This window comes from Mastacembelus armatus, chromosome 15, assembly GCF_900324485.2.
Source record: "Mastacembelus armatus chromosome 15, fMasArm1.2, whole genome shotgun sequence".
Classification (NCBI taxonomy): domain Eukaryota; kingdom Metazoa; phylum Chordata; class Actinopteri; order Synbranchiformes; family Mastacembelidae; genus Mastacembelus; species Mastacembelus armatus.
Genome location: NC_046647.1, coordinates 199,404 through 215,250, shown reverse-complemented (window position 1 = coordinate 215,250; position 15,847 = coordinate 199,404). Strand labels below are relative to the sequence as shown.

At 41.8% G+C, this 15,847-nt stretch overlaps 1 protein-coding gene across 7 annotated transcripts in view; it reads left to right on the top strand.

Annotated features, from left to right (window-relative positions):
- ltbp1 (latent transforming growth factor beta binding protein 1) overlaps nt 1-15,847 on the top strand; it is a 206,642-nt gene that overhangs the window by 177,610 nt on the left and 13,185 nt on the right. For all 7 annotated transcript variants that reach the window (XM_026308759.1, XM_026308755.1, XM_026308760.1 and 4 more), the window contains 5 exons: nt 263-391; nt 9,191-9,328; nt 11,634-11,795; nt 12,489-12,578; nt 14,963-15,091. In XM_026308759.1, the coding sequence (XP_026164544.1) occupies nt 263-391; nt 9,191-9,328; nt 11,634-11,795; nt 12,489-12,578; nt 14,963-15,091 (648 nt within the window). The remainder of the gene's footprint in view (nt 1-262; nt 392-9,190; nt 9,329-11,633; nt 11,796-12,488; nt 12,579-14,962; nt 15,092-15,847) is intronic.

Here is a 15,847-nt window from a genome sequence, read left to right as displayed (position 1 = left end):
GCATTAATTTAGTGAGTCCCCTCACAGCTATAGCAAGACACAACTGTGTGTGCTTCAGTCTGTAAAACATCAGCATTTATCTGTTTAGCAGATGTTTCTACATCATACTGCAATTTCAAATGTTTTACAATAAAATCCCCAACAATAAAATAAGTTGTTAGAGAAAGAGATATTACAGAAGCTGTAACAAGGGTTTAAGATGAAAAGATGACTAAAGGACAAAGCATTCAGCATTTCTTAGATTTGTTTGTTCATGCTCCAGATATTGATGAATGTGGACTGAATGAGATGCTGTGTGGCCCTCGTGGCTTCTGTGAGAACAGAGTGGGATCCTTCCGATGCCTCTGTGACCAGGGCTACCACGAATCCCAGGATGGCCAAGGCTGTGTGGGTAAGTGTTGGAGTTTTACACAATGAACTGTGCAAATGGTGTATAGATTATTAGATTGTATAATTGATCTTAAAATTAGCTTTAAACCATACTTAATACTGCTCACTGTCAAGATCTAGATTACTGGAGCAGCATGCATTAACAGACTGAAAGCTGATAAATGATGTCAAACATTTATGAAACCTAAAATAAACATAAAAATTCAACAATACTTCACAGAAAATGAAACCCACTACACTAGCAGTGTTTCTTTCTCTACACCTTCATTTACAAAGCAGCTCTTTCTATGATTTTGGTATATTGGGATAATTTGACTAGGGCCAAACTATGATGAATAGACAGTTGGATCAGAGCATCTCCAAAACAGTAGATCTTGTTCCTGCACAAAAGAACACCTGGTGAACCAATAAAAGGGTTTTGGGCACCCAATGGTCACTGGTGCACCTGTGCAGGCTAGTCTTCCTATTCTAATCCCACAGAAGAGCAACTTTATGTTGTCCTATAGTTGCACCAAAAGATTTCAATCTTTTGGTGCAACTTTCTGGAGTTTTCTTCTGTGATGATACATGTCTCAAGTAAAGGTTTGCTTTTCATTTTAGGTAAGGTAAATGAAGGGCCCAGCCACTACTGGAGAATTTATAGAGGTTTACCCCTCCAGTTACCTCAGATACCAGTGCTTTCAAAAAGCTGTACTGACAAATTTTGCACACAGACCATCCCAGTGAGGAATACATGGAACTAATGTTAAAAATCAGTGGTTTCCCTAAACTATGGTTTGGAATGAGTCTGAGCTAATGGGTGCTGGTGGTTTCCCCAGGCTATCTGGACCCCTGCAGCTGCCACCAATTTCCTCCAACAGGAAGGACTGTTAGCAAACTTCCCCATGCTGAACTCCAGAAGAAAACTTTCCCCATACACACACTCCCAGTGACCAACTGCACCAAAGCACAAGCGCAGGAAGTAGAGTTGTAAGAGTAATATTGAACTTACCAGCATGTTCTCAATGATTTCAATACAGTGTGCCTTATACCCGTCACACACACTGTCCTTTGGCAGTGCTTCTGGGTTCCACCCACATCCAGTCTAGCCAGCTGCCTCATCTGCACTGCCAGACAACTGCTGCACTGTGGCTAGCACAGATGGCCTCACTTACACACATGGTCCTCGAAAACCGACAGTAGCAGTGAACTACTAACCATTCAGAATGCATGTTGTCTTGCTGTCTTCCGTCCCTTCCACCAATCCCTCTCCTCTTATCAGCTAACCTTCTTTGGTTTCCTCTCTCTTGTTCCCTGTTTGATCCTGCTTCATTTCCTCTACTCCCTCATCCTGTGTTTCTCTTTGTCTGAGATCTATCTTCTCTTCTACCACTTCATTCATTCCACAGAGGCTGGACAGCAGTGTTGTCAGCTTTACATCTTTCAACATTTTACAGAAACACTGAGCAACCAGTCAGTCTTACTTGAAATCATGACAGTCCAGACATTTGTTTCTGACTGCTTTTGAGCCCTCCAAAAATGTGTAAAAACCACCACGGTGCGAAGCCAGTAGATTCATGCGCGGTACAATTATACACAAAAGTCAGTGTCTGAAGCAGCTGTGACCACTTTTCCTTAGACTTTGGAGGGAGTGCTCTGATCATGTTGCCCAAGGTTCTACTGAAGCGTTCAACACCACCATTTCCCATGGGATGATAAGCAGTTGTTCGGGACTTTTTTACTTAGGCAACCTGCAGCAACTCCTGAACCAGATGGCTCTCAAAGTTAGCCCCCTGATCCGAGTGAATCCTGTCAGGAAAACCATACACACAAAAATAGTGATCCCACAACTGTCGCGCTACCTGTTTGCCGACTGGACATGGGAAAGCGTGAACCATCCGAGACAAATAGTCAGTTATGACCAGCACATCCACATTATGACCTTTTGAACTTTCTGCAGTCCAAAAATCAATGCATACTAGCTCCATTGGACTCGATGTTTTCACGCTCTCCAGAGGAGCCCTGTCTTCTGGTTCAGGAGTTTTGCTGACTACACAGCGCTTGCAGCACTTGACGTACCAACGATGTTCCATCCCAACCCAAAACCTAACCCATCCATGGAAGCATCAGTAGACAGAACAAACGGGCGGCTGAAATCAGGATGCGTCAGTACTACGGAACTCATCAGAGCAGCTTTTAACTGCTGAAAGGCCCTACTGTGCTCTTCCTTCTAGTCATCAGGACTCAACCTCCTAAACGAAGCACCCTTCCCCAGAGGTTTCTTGCCTCTCGGTGCCGCTGTCAAAGCAAACGGGTTTTGCAATGGTGGAACAACTTTGGATGAACCTCTGGTAATACAACACCATGCCAAGGAACGATTTAATTTTCCTTTGGGATGGGGTTCCCCCATCCTCCATCATCAAATCAGACTCAGTCACTGCTCCAATAGCACTGACTTTATCTGGGTCGGTTGCTACCCCTGAACTGTCAGTGATGTGCCCTAAAAATTGCAAACTCCTTCGGAGGAAATGACACTTTTGGGGGGCTAATTTTAACCCATGCTCTCTGAGCCTACTGAAAACCATCTTGAACCTCTTAATGGCCTCACCTTCATCCGGGGCGTACACAAGTAAATCATCCAGATAACAAAGTAACGTCAAGAAATTTTGATTGCCAAAGATGTTCGTCATTAGGCGCATAAAGCTAGCAGGACTATTGCAGCGCCCTTGCAGCAAGTGATTAAACTCAAAGAGCCCCATCGGTGTTGTGAATGGCGTCATCTTTTTGTCCTCCTCCGCCATCGCGATGTTATAAAAGCCAGAGATAAGGTCCATCGCGCTAAAGACCGCATTTCCTCCCAAAGCCGCCAAGCAGTCTGCTTGATGAGGTAAGGGATGAGCATCCTTGATGGTCCGGGCATTAAGCCAGCGGGAATCGACATAAACACGAAGATCGCCACTTTTCTTCCATCCATACCAGGACCAATGGGGACGCCCACTCACTGCAAGACTTGCAGATAATATCTTGTTCTTCCATCTCTGAGAGCACTTTTCTCAGTTTCAGTGTTGAGCAGGGGGGAAGTCTGAACGGGCGATTATCCGACAGGTGAATCCTGTGAACAAACTCCTTGGCTTTACCACAGTCTAACCCTCTGGGGTCTGAGGGGGTTTTTGGGGCCTGGACAAATTTTGACATGTCCTGACATTTGTGCTTTTTTCAGTGTCTTTTAAACATATTAATGTCTAAAGTCTAATAACACTGTAATCAGCACTAAATTGGCTACAATAATATGTGAGCAGCAAGTTTATACATGATTGGGTTTTTTTATGAGAAAAAAGTGTTTATGCATGGTTAGTGCAAAACTACAATTTTTTACTCACTGAAATAAGACCATAAAACACAAACAGAACATTGGTTCACAAGACTTTGGAGACATGCATGTTGTAGGCTAAAGTGTTTACTTCAGAGTGCTGTGAATGTCATCTTGTTCGCACATTCACAGTAAACAATACACTGATTTAAATTTTCTAAGACACTTTTTGTCCAGAATGGCCATATGCAAGAGGGTGTGTCTGAGGATAAATAGTCATGTGATTTACCTGAGAAGACAAAAGACGCACTTAACGACCAGACAAAGACGCGCATAATGAGCCTTTCAGTCAATGTAGATGGGACGGATTAGTGCAGCACAATACAAAACAATGAGGAGCCAAACGATCCTCATTTGAGTTAAAATCAGTGTTTTTACTCTGAGGACAAGCTAAACTATTTGTCTCTGTGTGGAATACAAGAAGCGCCGCTTCACGTCCGGGACACGCCATCATTCAAACGCGCAGAAAAAGTGAGTAAAATTCCCAAACTTTTCCCATTTGAGGATTATGGAGGCCACTGTGCTCTTAGGAACTTTGAGTGCTGCAGAAATTCTTTTGTAACCTTGGCCAAATCTGTGCCTTGCCACAATTCTGTCTCTGAGCTCCTTGGGCAGTTCCTTCAACCTCATGATTCTCATTTGCTCTGACATGCACTGTGAGCTGTAAGGTCTTATATAGACAGGTGTGTGCCTTTCCTAATCAAGTCCAATCAGTTTAATTAAAGTCCACAGCTGGACTCCAATGAAGGAGCAGAACCATCTCAAGGAGGATCAGAAGAAATGGACAGCATGTGAGTTAAATATGAGTGTCACTGCAAAGGGTCTGAATACTTATGACCATGTGATATTTCAGTTTTTCTTTTTTAATAAATTTGCAAAAATTTCTACATTTCTGTTTTTTTTTCTGTCAAGATGGGGTGCTGAGTGTACATTAATGAGAAATAAAATGAACTTTTTTGATTTTGGCAAATGGCTGCAATGACACAAAGAGTGAAAAATGGGGTCTGAATAATTTCCATACCCACTGTATGTTTAAAAAACACATCTTGATATCTCCAAATCAACCCCAGGAGCCTATCCTTCCAGTATGGAGTGATCTCGCATACCTCAATGTCTAGGTCACTGAGACCAAGCCTCTGCAGTGCCTCACGAATACCAGAGGTAGCACTGGCCCCTGCATCTGCAGTAGAGGAGACAGATTGGCTCTGTACGTTCACAGTTTCCCCATCACCGTATCCAGGCTGCACGTCGAGATCTTCCACTGCTAAAACAGGAGAAACATCTGCTATCTTAATATTACCTCTCAAAATGATTTATCGGATAGGTTAATCAATTTAACTGGCACCCATTCGTCACCAGGCAAGGTAGCTATAACTCACCCAACAAGAACACCCTTCCTATGGGTTTGTGACCTAGACGGCTCAATCAACACGAAACTACCCACAGAAATAGATCTGGTCGGGAGTCTGCTCCACACAAGGTGCTCCTGATGAGGTAAAAGCATGACGGCCTGAGTGAGCTTAGCGGTACGGACAACGGTTGGGATACTGCCACCCTCCCATCTATCATGTCCAGACAACATGCACAAAAACCGCTGGATTTCTGGTTCTCCTGTATAATTTGGCTGACTCATGACACGCCAATAGCTTTGTGACCGCTTAAGTTGACTCAATCCGTACTTGATGACGTTAATACCATCAATTAACTGATCCTTTTGCCCTGGTACAAGCAAAGTAGGTATTATAACCGGAAATCCATATACTCACATCTTCAGCCGATGGATACACCTGAACGTTTGACCTGAACATCAGACACCAGACATCAGCATGAGACTGCTCAGGCTCAAGAGTCCCGCATGCATCCAGTAACCTGTGCTCAACTTCCTCGTTAATAGTACATGACATAGAACCAGTGTCTAACTTAGCAGGTGACCACATCATTTACCGACACATCAGTATGAAACAAACTGTCAGCCCTTTCCAGCTTCGCAATGTTTTGGAACAAGATAATGCTGCCACTTGACTCAGTTTGACACCGACTGCTAAAGAGAACCATAGGATCATTCTCGCTGGTGAGAGGTTGACTCTCAACACTCACACTGCCCTCTCCCCAGTGTGAGCAATCTAGTTTTCCTGGTCATCACTGGTCCGGCCCACGCCTTGGGCAACAACCCTGTGTCACTGCTTACGTTGGTGCCCAAACTCGAAACAATTAAGGCACCTTTTCTCTTTCATACAGTGTGAGCGAGTCGACTGGGAACGGTCTCCGCACACTTCACATGGAGAAGCTCGATACCACTGTGACGTTCAAGGCTTTATTTCTGAAACAGATAAGGTTGTGTGCTCCAACACCCTTTCTAACATTTTCAGCATGCACTCTAAATTGCCTAACTCACTGACTTAATTTGCTTTAGTGTGAACACCTGTGATGCATACTGGTGAGGTTGCACTTTCGCTTGCTATGGCTACTTGAGTTCCAACAGCTTTCTCAGAAACAACAGCCTGATTTACCTCAACCTTAGGCACAGGTGCGACTGCTTTCCAGGACCGACGATCCCTCTCATACTCATTGATGGCTTCTTGGACTTCCTCAGCTGACCATTTGCTTATGGGCTTACACCTAAAGACACTGGAAAAGTCAGAATAAGGGCAATTTATGATAAACATCATTGCAACCTCTGATCTCATGTTTTCCATCTTGACACCATATCCTTTCAGGTGAGCGTCTGCTATCTCGGCTGCTTCATTCAACCTGACCCAATAATCAACAGGACGCTCACTTCTCTTCGGCTGCGTCACATAAAAGTCAGCCAACAGCTGGCATGAGTCAGGACTTTCGCTAAAATAGTGCTGCAGTGCCTCATACATGACTTCGGGACAGAGTACAGCAACTGGGCTACTTTTCAGCTTAACCTTGACAATGCTTCTTACAGAGATGGTTCAATATTTCTTCCACACTATTGGCTTGCAACCCTTTTTGGACAGATACACCTCCATCTGTTCAATCCATTCCAGGATAGAACATTTGTCACTATCATTCCACTTGAACATTTGTGGTTCTCCAGTGTCAGTTTTGACTATTAGATTTAACTTGGACAAATCAAGGCTTGTAGACAGGGGCAGGGCCCCCGGAGGTTGCTGCTCAACCGATGGGGAAGAATCAGGTAATGCAGAATTCTGATTGGTTAGCAACCGTGAAACAATTGAATCGCTAATCTGGTTCTCAAGCTCGCCAATGAGGTCGCACAGCTGCTGCATAACATTGTCACAACCAACACTGTCAGGAGTGGAAGACTTTGGTTTATTTGGTTCATTAGGTGCATGGTTGGAACAGTCGCAGTATAATACACCAAAACTTGTGGTTTGCCGACCACAGGCTCCAATACCCCAGAGAACCCACGATTCAACGTTGTCGAACCACAGCGATCAGCTGCTGCAGATCTGGCGATCCAGGTCACGGCAATTATGTAGCATGTCTGGACCGGTTACCCTCACACACATGAAAACCACTCAACCACTCAATGAGATTCAACACTTTCCTTTATTCCATCCTTACACTGGGAAATAATCAGTGGATCAGCAGGTGACAGCTTCTCCCTCTCTGGCACACAGAATCATTCGCAGGGAGAGCCAAATAATGCATGCGGTCATCAGCCTTGTACATAGGTATACTGAGGAAACCCCAGATATGTTCCACTAATATCATTCCCTTCCCAAACAAAACTTCTGCAACCCTAATATTATATTCTCTTAACTTGAGAACAATAATAGGAGAACAAAATTTTGGGAAGTTCATCAACCCATTCTTATTACGAAACATAAAATTTATAACATAAACAGCATGTATATAAAAAAAGGACAATATAGGAAAGAAAAGAAAGCAAACTAAATTAAATCAATGAATTATGCATACCAGTTACATGTGCACTCATCGTATCTCTTACAGAGTGCTCATCATCATATGCTCCTGTCAATCAAAACGGTGGTCACCCACAATGGGAAACACGGCTGCAACCATCATGTTTTGCGTGGCCATTTAGGTGGGACAGGTCAGAGGAGACGACAGTGATTCGCTTCCAGTGCACAACAGGGTTTTTCTCCCTGGTGTTGTTAGCCACCATCCAGAGCTTTCACATGGCTTAATACTACTGCCTCATATGCTCATTCACATTCATTTGCAACGTGGCTATGGAAAAGGTTGGTCTCTCCATCCACGTGTCCTTTCCCTCTGGTTTTGTTCTTTCCCTAGTTGGTTTTTAGCACCATTAACGCATACACTGGATCAGTCAGTCATTCCCTAACTAAGCATTTTGAGGGGAGTGAGCAGGCAGCACTTCGTTTTGTGCTCCCTGGCAGTCTAATGACATCTCATTTAGTTTTTGCCTGCACTTGTAGGTGCTCCTTTTGAACCCCTGCAGGAGGCCACACCATCTTTCTTTCTCTTCCGAAAAACCACCCTCTTATTGGCTTAGCGTTGGCAAGAAAATGAGCAATAACTTGGCTGCATTGGCTTCCCTGCTTCACATATAATTTAGAGCTCACATTGATGCACAAACAGAGGGGAGTATCTTCTCCACTGGCTCTCCTCTCAGGTACATAGATAGAGATCATCTTAGTGGCAGACTCCCCGTGTTCTTTTATTTATTTGCAGGACATTGCACATTACTCAACGCATTATTATCACTTTGACTCGTTTGCAATAACCCAAAGGACTGCAATAACCCAAAGGGCTGAGCACCAATGCGACAGAATGTTGGTTACGTATAGTAACAAAAGATTTGTGAATTGGGTGCAGCTCAGCTGTGGGCCCCACTGGTCCTTAAAATTAGCAGAAAAAAAAGGCTTGTTCTATTTTTTTGGGAAGGTCCTGCCCAAACCACCGCTTATATATGGGTAGCAAGGATAGTCCACCCCGTGTGGGTGTAGACGATTTTCTCTTCATGAAGAATGGGATGAGACCCATTAGTAATAGCCCAGTGGACTGTGCCCAATTCACAGAATCTTGGGTTACAGTATATAACCAATCAACATTGGTTCTATTTTTTTGGGAAGCTCCTGCCCAAACCACCAATAGCAATAGCCCAGAGGGCTGTGCCCAATTCACAGAATCTTGGGTTACAATACATAACCAATGTTGTCACCCCAACTGTAAATTTTCATAAGTATACCATTAATGTGAATCAACAGGAGAATATTAATAGCTTATTAAAATGCTGGCCCTATAAACACTGCTTTGGACTGTTGGAACCTTTTGGAAGAATATGGTGCTATTATGAAGTTGGACAGGTAGACACATTTTATTTTTAGCTTTGTTTAGTTTCATCCTGTTTGCAACTGTCCTCTTCCAATACACTTACTGTAAGTTTCTCAATAATAATGTCTTAAATGTGAACTGTTTATTCATCAAGCCATTATATAATTATCATCCTGTTCTTCTGTTCCTGCTTCACAGATGTGAATGAGTGTGACCTGCTGAGCAGTGTATGTGGAGAAGCTCAGTGTGTGAACACAGAAGGGTCCTACCTCTGCGTGTGTCCCAGCAACCAAGAGTATAATGTCATGATTGCCAAGTGTGAGCCTGTTCCCACAGGTGGGCCACTTTTAGCCTTTTTACATGTTCAAAATTGCCATTTCTGCATATTAATATTTACTTCACTATATTTTTAAACACCACCAACAAAGTATGAGACATGAACAATGGATCTCCCCTTACAAAATACGTAAAACTACATTCATGAAATGATAAAATGGATCCATGATGAAATCCAGGTATAACTATCATGTTTTATACAAAAAATGTTTTTTCTGTTTGGATCTCATTAGAATAAGTTTATCATAAGAATAGTTTATTGGTAAAGTTGGTTTCATAAAATCTCCTATGGTTGGTATTGTGAAATTTAAAACAACTCAAGTTCGTCCACAAAATCTCCTCCAGGTCTGATGATTATGAGTTATGGCCTGGTACTTTGACTTCCTTTGGTGGATTTTTATTTTGGTTTCCCTGTTCCTGTCTCACCTGGGGTAGTTCCTAGGTAGCGTTATGTTTCATTATTATGATAAACTACACCTGTGTTCCATTAGAGTTTTGTTTTGGGCCTGTTCCTTTCCATGCCTACCTGTGTTAAATTTTTCTTCCGGTTGGTTACCTGAGGGGTTGCCCACCCGAGCGACCCCGGACTCTGTGCCGTCAGAGCCATTATGACAGGTCACTCTGGCTCCCGGGGCATCTTCGATGTACTAGTGTCCGTGTTTTCAGTTTGCCACACACTGGAGTGTTGTTTTGCACCTGTTCCTTTCCACACCTGCCTGAGTTAGGTGTTTCCTTTGTTTACTGTTTTAAATAAATCCTTATTGTCTGCACTTGGGCCGACTGCAAATCAGCCCAAAGAAGAAACAAAACAGAGTATGTAGTAAGGAAGCAAAGTAGCTGATAATTTAAGGCACAGGTCTCACCTTAAATTAACCAGGCTAACATGCCATCACAAGTAGTCTTGTCAATCCCCATCCAGCCAGTTCTTTGCTTTGAGCACAATTTGATGATGGAGTTGTTGATCCTGGATAAGGTTATAGAGCATTTTCATACATTTCGACTAAATATGGATTGATGCTTTTCAATACTCAAGCTTTTTTATTGTACATTTTATTATGAGTATTATGTACTGAAAATTGTTCACACTAAAATGTCTCAATCCAGCTAAATGTCAATAAGCAGTGTTTTTAAGGTTTGTGTACCTAAATAGACTTTTTGCTTTAAAAAACAATTCCAGATGATTTTTAAAGAAACGTCAGAGAAACAGTTCAGAAACAACAAGGATTTATACAGTGGGTACGGAAAGTATTCAGACCCCTTTAAATTTTTCACTTTGTGTCATTGCAGCCATTTGCCAAAATCAAAAAATTTCATTTTATTTCTCATTAATGTACACTCAGCAACCCATCTTGACAGAAAACAACAGAAATGTAGAATTTTTTGCAAATTTATTAAAAAAGAAAAACTGAAATATCACATGGTCATAAGTATTCAGACCCTTTGCAGTGACACTCATATTTAACTCACATGCTGTCCATTTCTTCTGATCCTCCTTGAGATGGTTCTGCTCCTTCATTGGAGTCCAGCTGTGTTTAATTAAACTGATTGGACTTGATTAGGAAAGGCACACACCTGTCTATATAAGACCTTACCGCTCACAGTGCATGTCAGAGCAAAAATTTTAAAGGGGTCTGAATACTTTCCGTACCCACTGTACACTGAAGATTGGTACAAGTCAAACATTTCATACCTAATCTGAATCCAAGATCGCAGCCGACCCCGGTCATCCTGGACAAGAACTCTTTTAGTCTCCCCTCCACCCCCCCAAACTTACAGACCTTCTAAATTGCACTACTTTTTAAGCAAACTCACTTTTCTGTATATAGTATTTATTCTTATTTTATTCTAGTTTATTCTAAGATTGTGCACATACTCCATATCTGTATATATGTTTGCACCAGACACCAAGACAAATTCCTAGTACTGTAAATGCTGTGTTTTTTGCTGTACTGGCAATAAAACTGATTCTGATTCTGAAAAGGACCATGACTAATTTACCCAAAGTGAAACTGAACAGAAACTGAAACTTGAATTTAGATCAAATAGTAGTTCTTCATAGAAATGGGAACAGATCTGATCTGTGTAGTTTAGAAAAAGAAAGAAGAAACACTTCCTCCAGTTTATTTAAGGGCACGTAGAGTGTGCCTTTATCTTGTCTGAAACATGATAAAAAAGTGTTTTTCACTGATACATTTAAAACTTTATAGTATGATATGTAAGTGACACGCTAAATTAATTTTATTTCCCATCTGATCCCTGCTATTGTGTGTTCTTCTCTCCCTCTTTTCCGTTATCTGTGTTTCAGTGTCGGCAGTGGAGCGTAAGGAGTGCTACTATCGCCTGAACGACGAGAACCTATGTGAGAGTGTGCTGACCATTCATGTCACCCTGCAGGAGTGCTGCTGCACATTAGGAGCTGGTTGGGGTGACAACTGTGAGGTGCATCCCTGTCCTGTCAATGGCACGGGTGAGTTAGGAGGAAACAAAACAGTAACAACAAGATGCAGTATTCAGTATCCTTACTATACACAACTGCTATGCTATATTTCAGTAATATTATATAATACAAGACTTAAAATCCCAGCAGAATCATTTCAATACCTTAATAAAATGTAGATTCTTTATAAATCTAGAGAGCAAGAGCTCATATGTGTAGTTATTTAATGAAGTGCGTAGATTGCAGCAGCACCGCAGTCGGACTTAAGAAGGGATATGAAAGAGCTATCAATATTCACATACTATACTAGAAAGCACACATGTAGATTTTATTCAATCGGTTAAGAAAAATTTTTGAAGAAAGGGGTTCTAATGCTAACATTTCTGAAAATACTTGTACTAATTCTGATTGTGGTTGACTTTCATATATCTCACTGTCATTTTTTACCTTTTCCTTGATTCCTCTCAAAGACCTGCACATTACTCGTTTCACCATCTGTATTTGAACTTCACTTAGTGAAACATTTTTTATGAAATTCTTTGGAATGTACCAAATTCTTCGGTACGATGTACCAACACAACAATAAGGATCTTATCTATTTTTGCAGCTGAGTTGGTACTTCTCTGTTGGCCTACTCTGAAGTACATAAGTGCCACGTAGGTATCCTAACACATACTGCATGATGGAAGCTTATCCTCATGTTTCTGTTATGTCTCCTTTCAGACCAGTTTAACCAAATGTGTCCATCTGGAAGAGGTTTTATTCCCGGTGAAGACTTACTATATGGAGAGACCACTGCTGACAACTTCAGAAGTGAGAGGCTGAGCATCATACAGGAATCACACAGCACTATCTATACTGTTTGACTGAATACTTTTGGTAACATAGAGGCATGTAGTTTAAATTTTAAGTAATGCATAGTGCTTATAGCAGTCACATAATGTAGTTGTCAAGTTCCAATTTGCATTTTACATTTGAATTTTGAATGGCATCTGTATTAGTATGACAGTCTAAAGCAGTGCTGAAGCTAGCCTAAATAAATATGATAGCTTTGTCTGTAATTCTTCATTTGCTCTATAGTGCAACATATTTACCCCTGGTCATTGTATTTGAGTATCTACATTCCATTTACAGACTTTTTATACACCTGAGAGGTTTAGTGATGACACAAAAGGATGAATGATTCATCATCCAGGTTTACTTATCCTGAATTCATATGTTAGAAGAGTGTGGACCTCCAGTACAAGCATCACAGACTACATTGAATTTGTGTGGAGCAAGTGGGATCAACTGTGACCTGTTGAACCTCAACCACACTGGTTTAACTGGTGATGATAAAAGTTTCCTTCTGACTGTGTCTGTCTGCTAATGCCTCATAAATGCTGTGTGCATAGTATACCTGTGTATTTGTGCTTCAGCTACTCCACCTGTCAAGCTCCTTGGAATAATTCTACAGGGTAGGCCATTTATATGGATACACCTTAATAAAATGGGAATGGTTGGTGATATTAACGTCCTGTTTGTGGCACATTAGTATATGTGAGGGGGCAAACTTTTCAAGATGGGTGGTGACCATGGTGGCCATTTGGAAGTTGGCCATATTGGATCCAACTTTTGTTTTTTCAATAGGAAGAGGGTCATGTGACACATCAAACTTATTGGGAATTTCACAAGAAAAACAATGGTGTGCTTTATTCTTTCATGAGTTATTTACAAGTTTCTGACCACTTATAAAATGTGTTCAATGTGCTGCCCATTGTGATGGATTGTCAATGCAACCCTCTTCTCCCACTCTTCACACACTGATAGCAACACCACAGGAGAAATGCCAGCACAGGCTTCCAGTATCCGTAGTTTCAGGTGCTGCACATCTCGTATCTTCACACCATAGACAATTGCCTTCAGATGACCCCAAAGATAAAAGTCTAAGGGGGTCAGATCGGGAGACCTTGGGGGCCATTCAACTGGCCCACGACGACCAATCCACTTTTCAGGAAACTGTTCATCTAGGAATGCTCGGACCTGACACCCATAATGTGGTGGTGCACCATCTTGCTGGAAAAACTCAGGGAACGTGCCAGCTTCAGTGCATAAAGAGGGAAACACATCATCATGTAGCAATTTCAAATATCCAGTGGCCTTGAGGTTTCCATTGATGAAGAATGGCCCCACTATCTTTGTACCCCATATACCACACCATACCATCACTTTTTTTGTTCCAACAGTCTTGGAGGGATCTATCCAATGTGGGTTAGTGTCAGACCAATAGCGGTGGTTTTGTTTGTTAACTTCACCATTCACATAAAAGTTTGCCTCATTACTGAACAAAATCTTCTGCGTGAACTGAGGGTCCTGTTCCAATTTTTGTTTTGCCCATTCTGCAAATTGTGTGCGCCGATCTGGGTCATCCTCGTTGAGATGCTGCAGTAGCTGGAGTTTGTAAGGGTGTCATTTGTGAGTAGCTAATATCCGCCGAAGGGATGTTCGACTAATGCCACTCTCCAGTGACATGCGGCGAGTGCTACGCTGTGGGCTCTTGCTGAATGAAGCTAGGACAGCCACTGATGTTTGTTCATTAGTGACAGTTTTCATGCGTCCACATTTTGGCAAATCCAACACTGAACCAGTTTCACGAAACTTAGCAAGCAGTTTGCTAACTGTAGCATGGGTGATGGGTGGTCTCGTAGGGTGTCTTGCATTGAAATCTGCTGCAATGACCCGGTTACTGCGTTCACCAGATATCAACACAATTTCGATCCGCTCATCACATGTTAACCTCTTCGACATGTCAATGGCTGTGAACAAAGAGAAACTTGTAAATAACTCATGAAAGAATAAAGTTACGTTAAAACCAAGCACACCATTGTTTTTCTTGTGAAATTCCCAATAAGTTTGATGTGTCACATGACCCTCTTCCTATTGAAAAAACAAAAGTTGGATCCAAGATGGCCGACTTCCAAATGGCCACCATGGTCACCACCCATCTTGAAAAGTTTACCCCCTCACATATACTAATGTGCCACAAACAGGACGTTAATATCACCAACCATTCCCATTTTATTAAGGTGTATCCATATAAATGGCCCACCCTGTAGTTTTACATAAACCCCCATTGCAGTTATTCATGGCTCTGCTGACAATAAATTGTCCCTCTGTGAACATGTAATATGTGCTGCCTTCTCTCTGCCCATTTTCAGATGCAGATGAATGTACACTGTTTGGCCAAGAGGTGTGTAAAGGAGGCTTTTGTCTGGATACTCTGGGCAGCTATGAGTGTTACTGCAAGACCGGACAGGACTACGACCCTGTCAAACTGGAGTGCAGAGGTCAGGTTGATACACAGCAAATAGAACAGCTCTGTGTGTGTGTTTGTATGTGTATGTATTACTATCCTTGTGGTGGACTGCTAACACATACCCTACTTTCTAGTTCTTCAATTAGCTACACCTGTGTCTAATTGTTCCTTTGTTCCTATTCTATATATCGGTCCTGTTCCTTTGTTCTGTGCTGGATTATTGCCTAATACCTAAAGTTTGCAGGAGTGAGTGTTTGTGTTTCCTACCTGAGTTTACTGGAATCTATTTGAGTTTAGTTTCTCCTGTGTTTGGATAAAATAAAGAGCTGAACTGTCTGCACTTGGGTCCCACTCCTCACCTTCTTGGTGACAGCTACATAACAAAAATGTATTATGTGTTGACTCTAATGATGGAGCCAGAAATGTTGACTATATATATATATATATATATAATTTTTTTTCTGTTAGAGGACAATGAGATGCCTCATCGCCACCCTGAGCTTATTAACACTCCTTGTTTTTTTTATTGCTCTTTATTCGACTCAGATGAAAGCCATTACCTGTGTAAAAAAGTGAGCTTGGCTCAGATCTACTAATTTAGCAGTTGTGTCCACTTGTGTCTTCTTGTACCACAAACCTGTGTTGTGTCAGAACATGATTCCCTGTCTAGAGCCAGTGGTTGGTTTGTCCATTCTGAGCTACTGTAAAAACATGGCAGCGCAACATGTCTCCCTGCATGAAATGAGATGTGCTCTATATGTAGATCTAAAAGACTTATTCTAAGGTT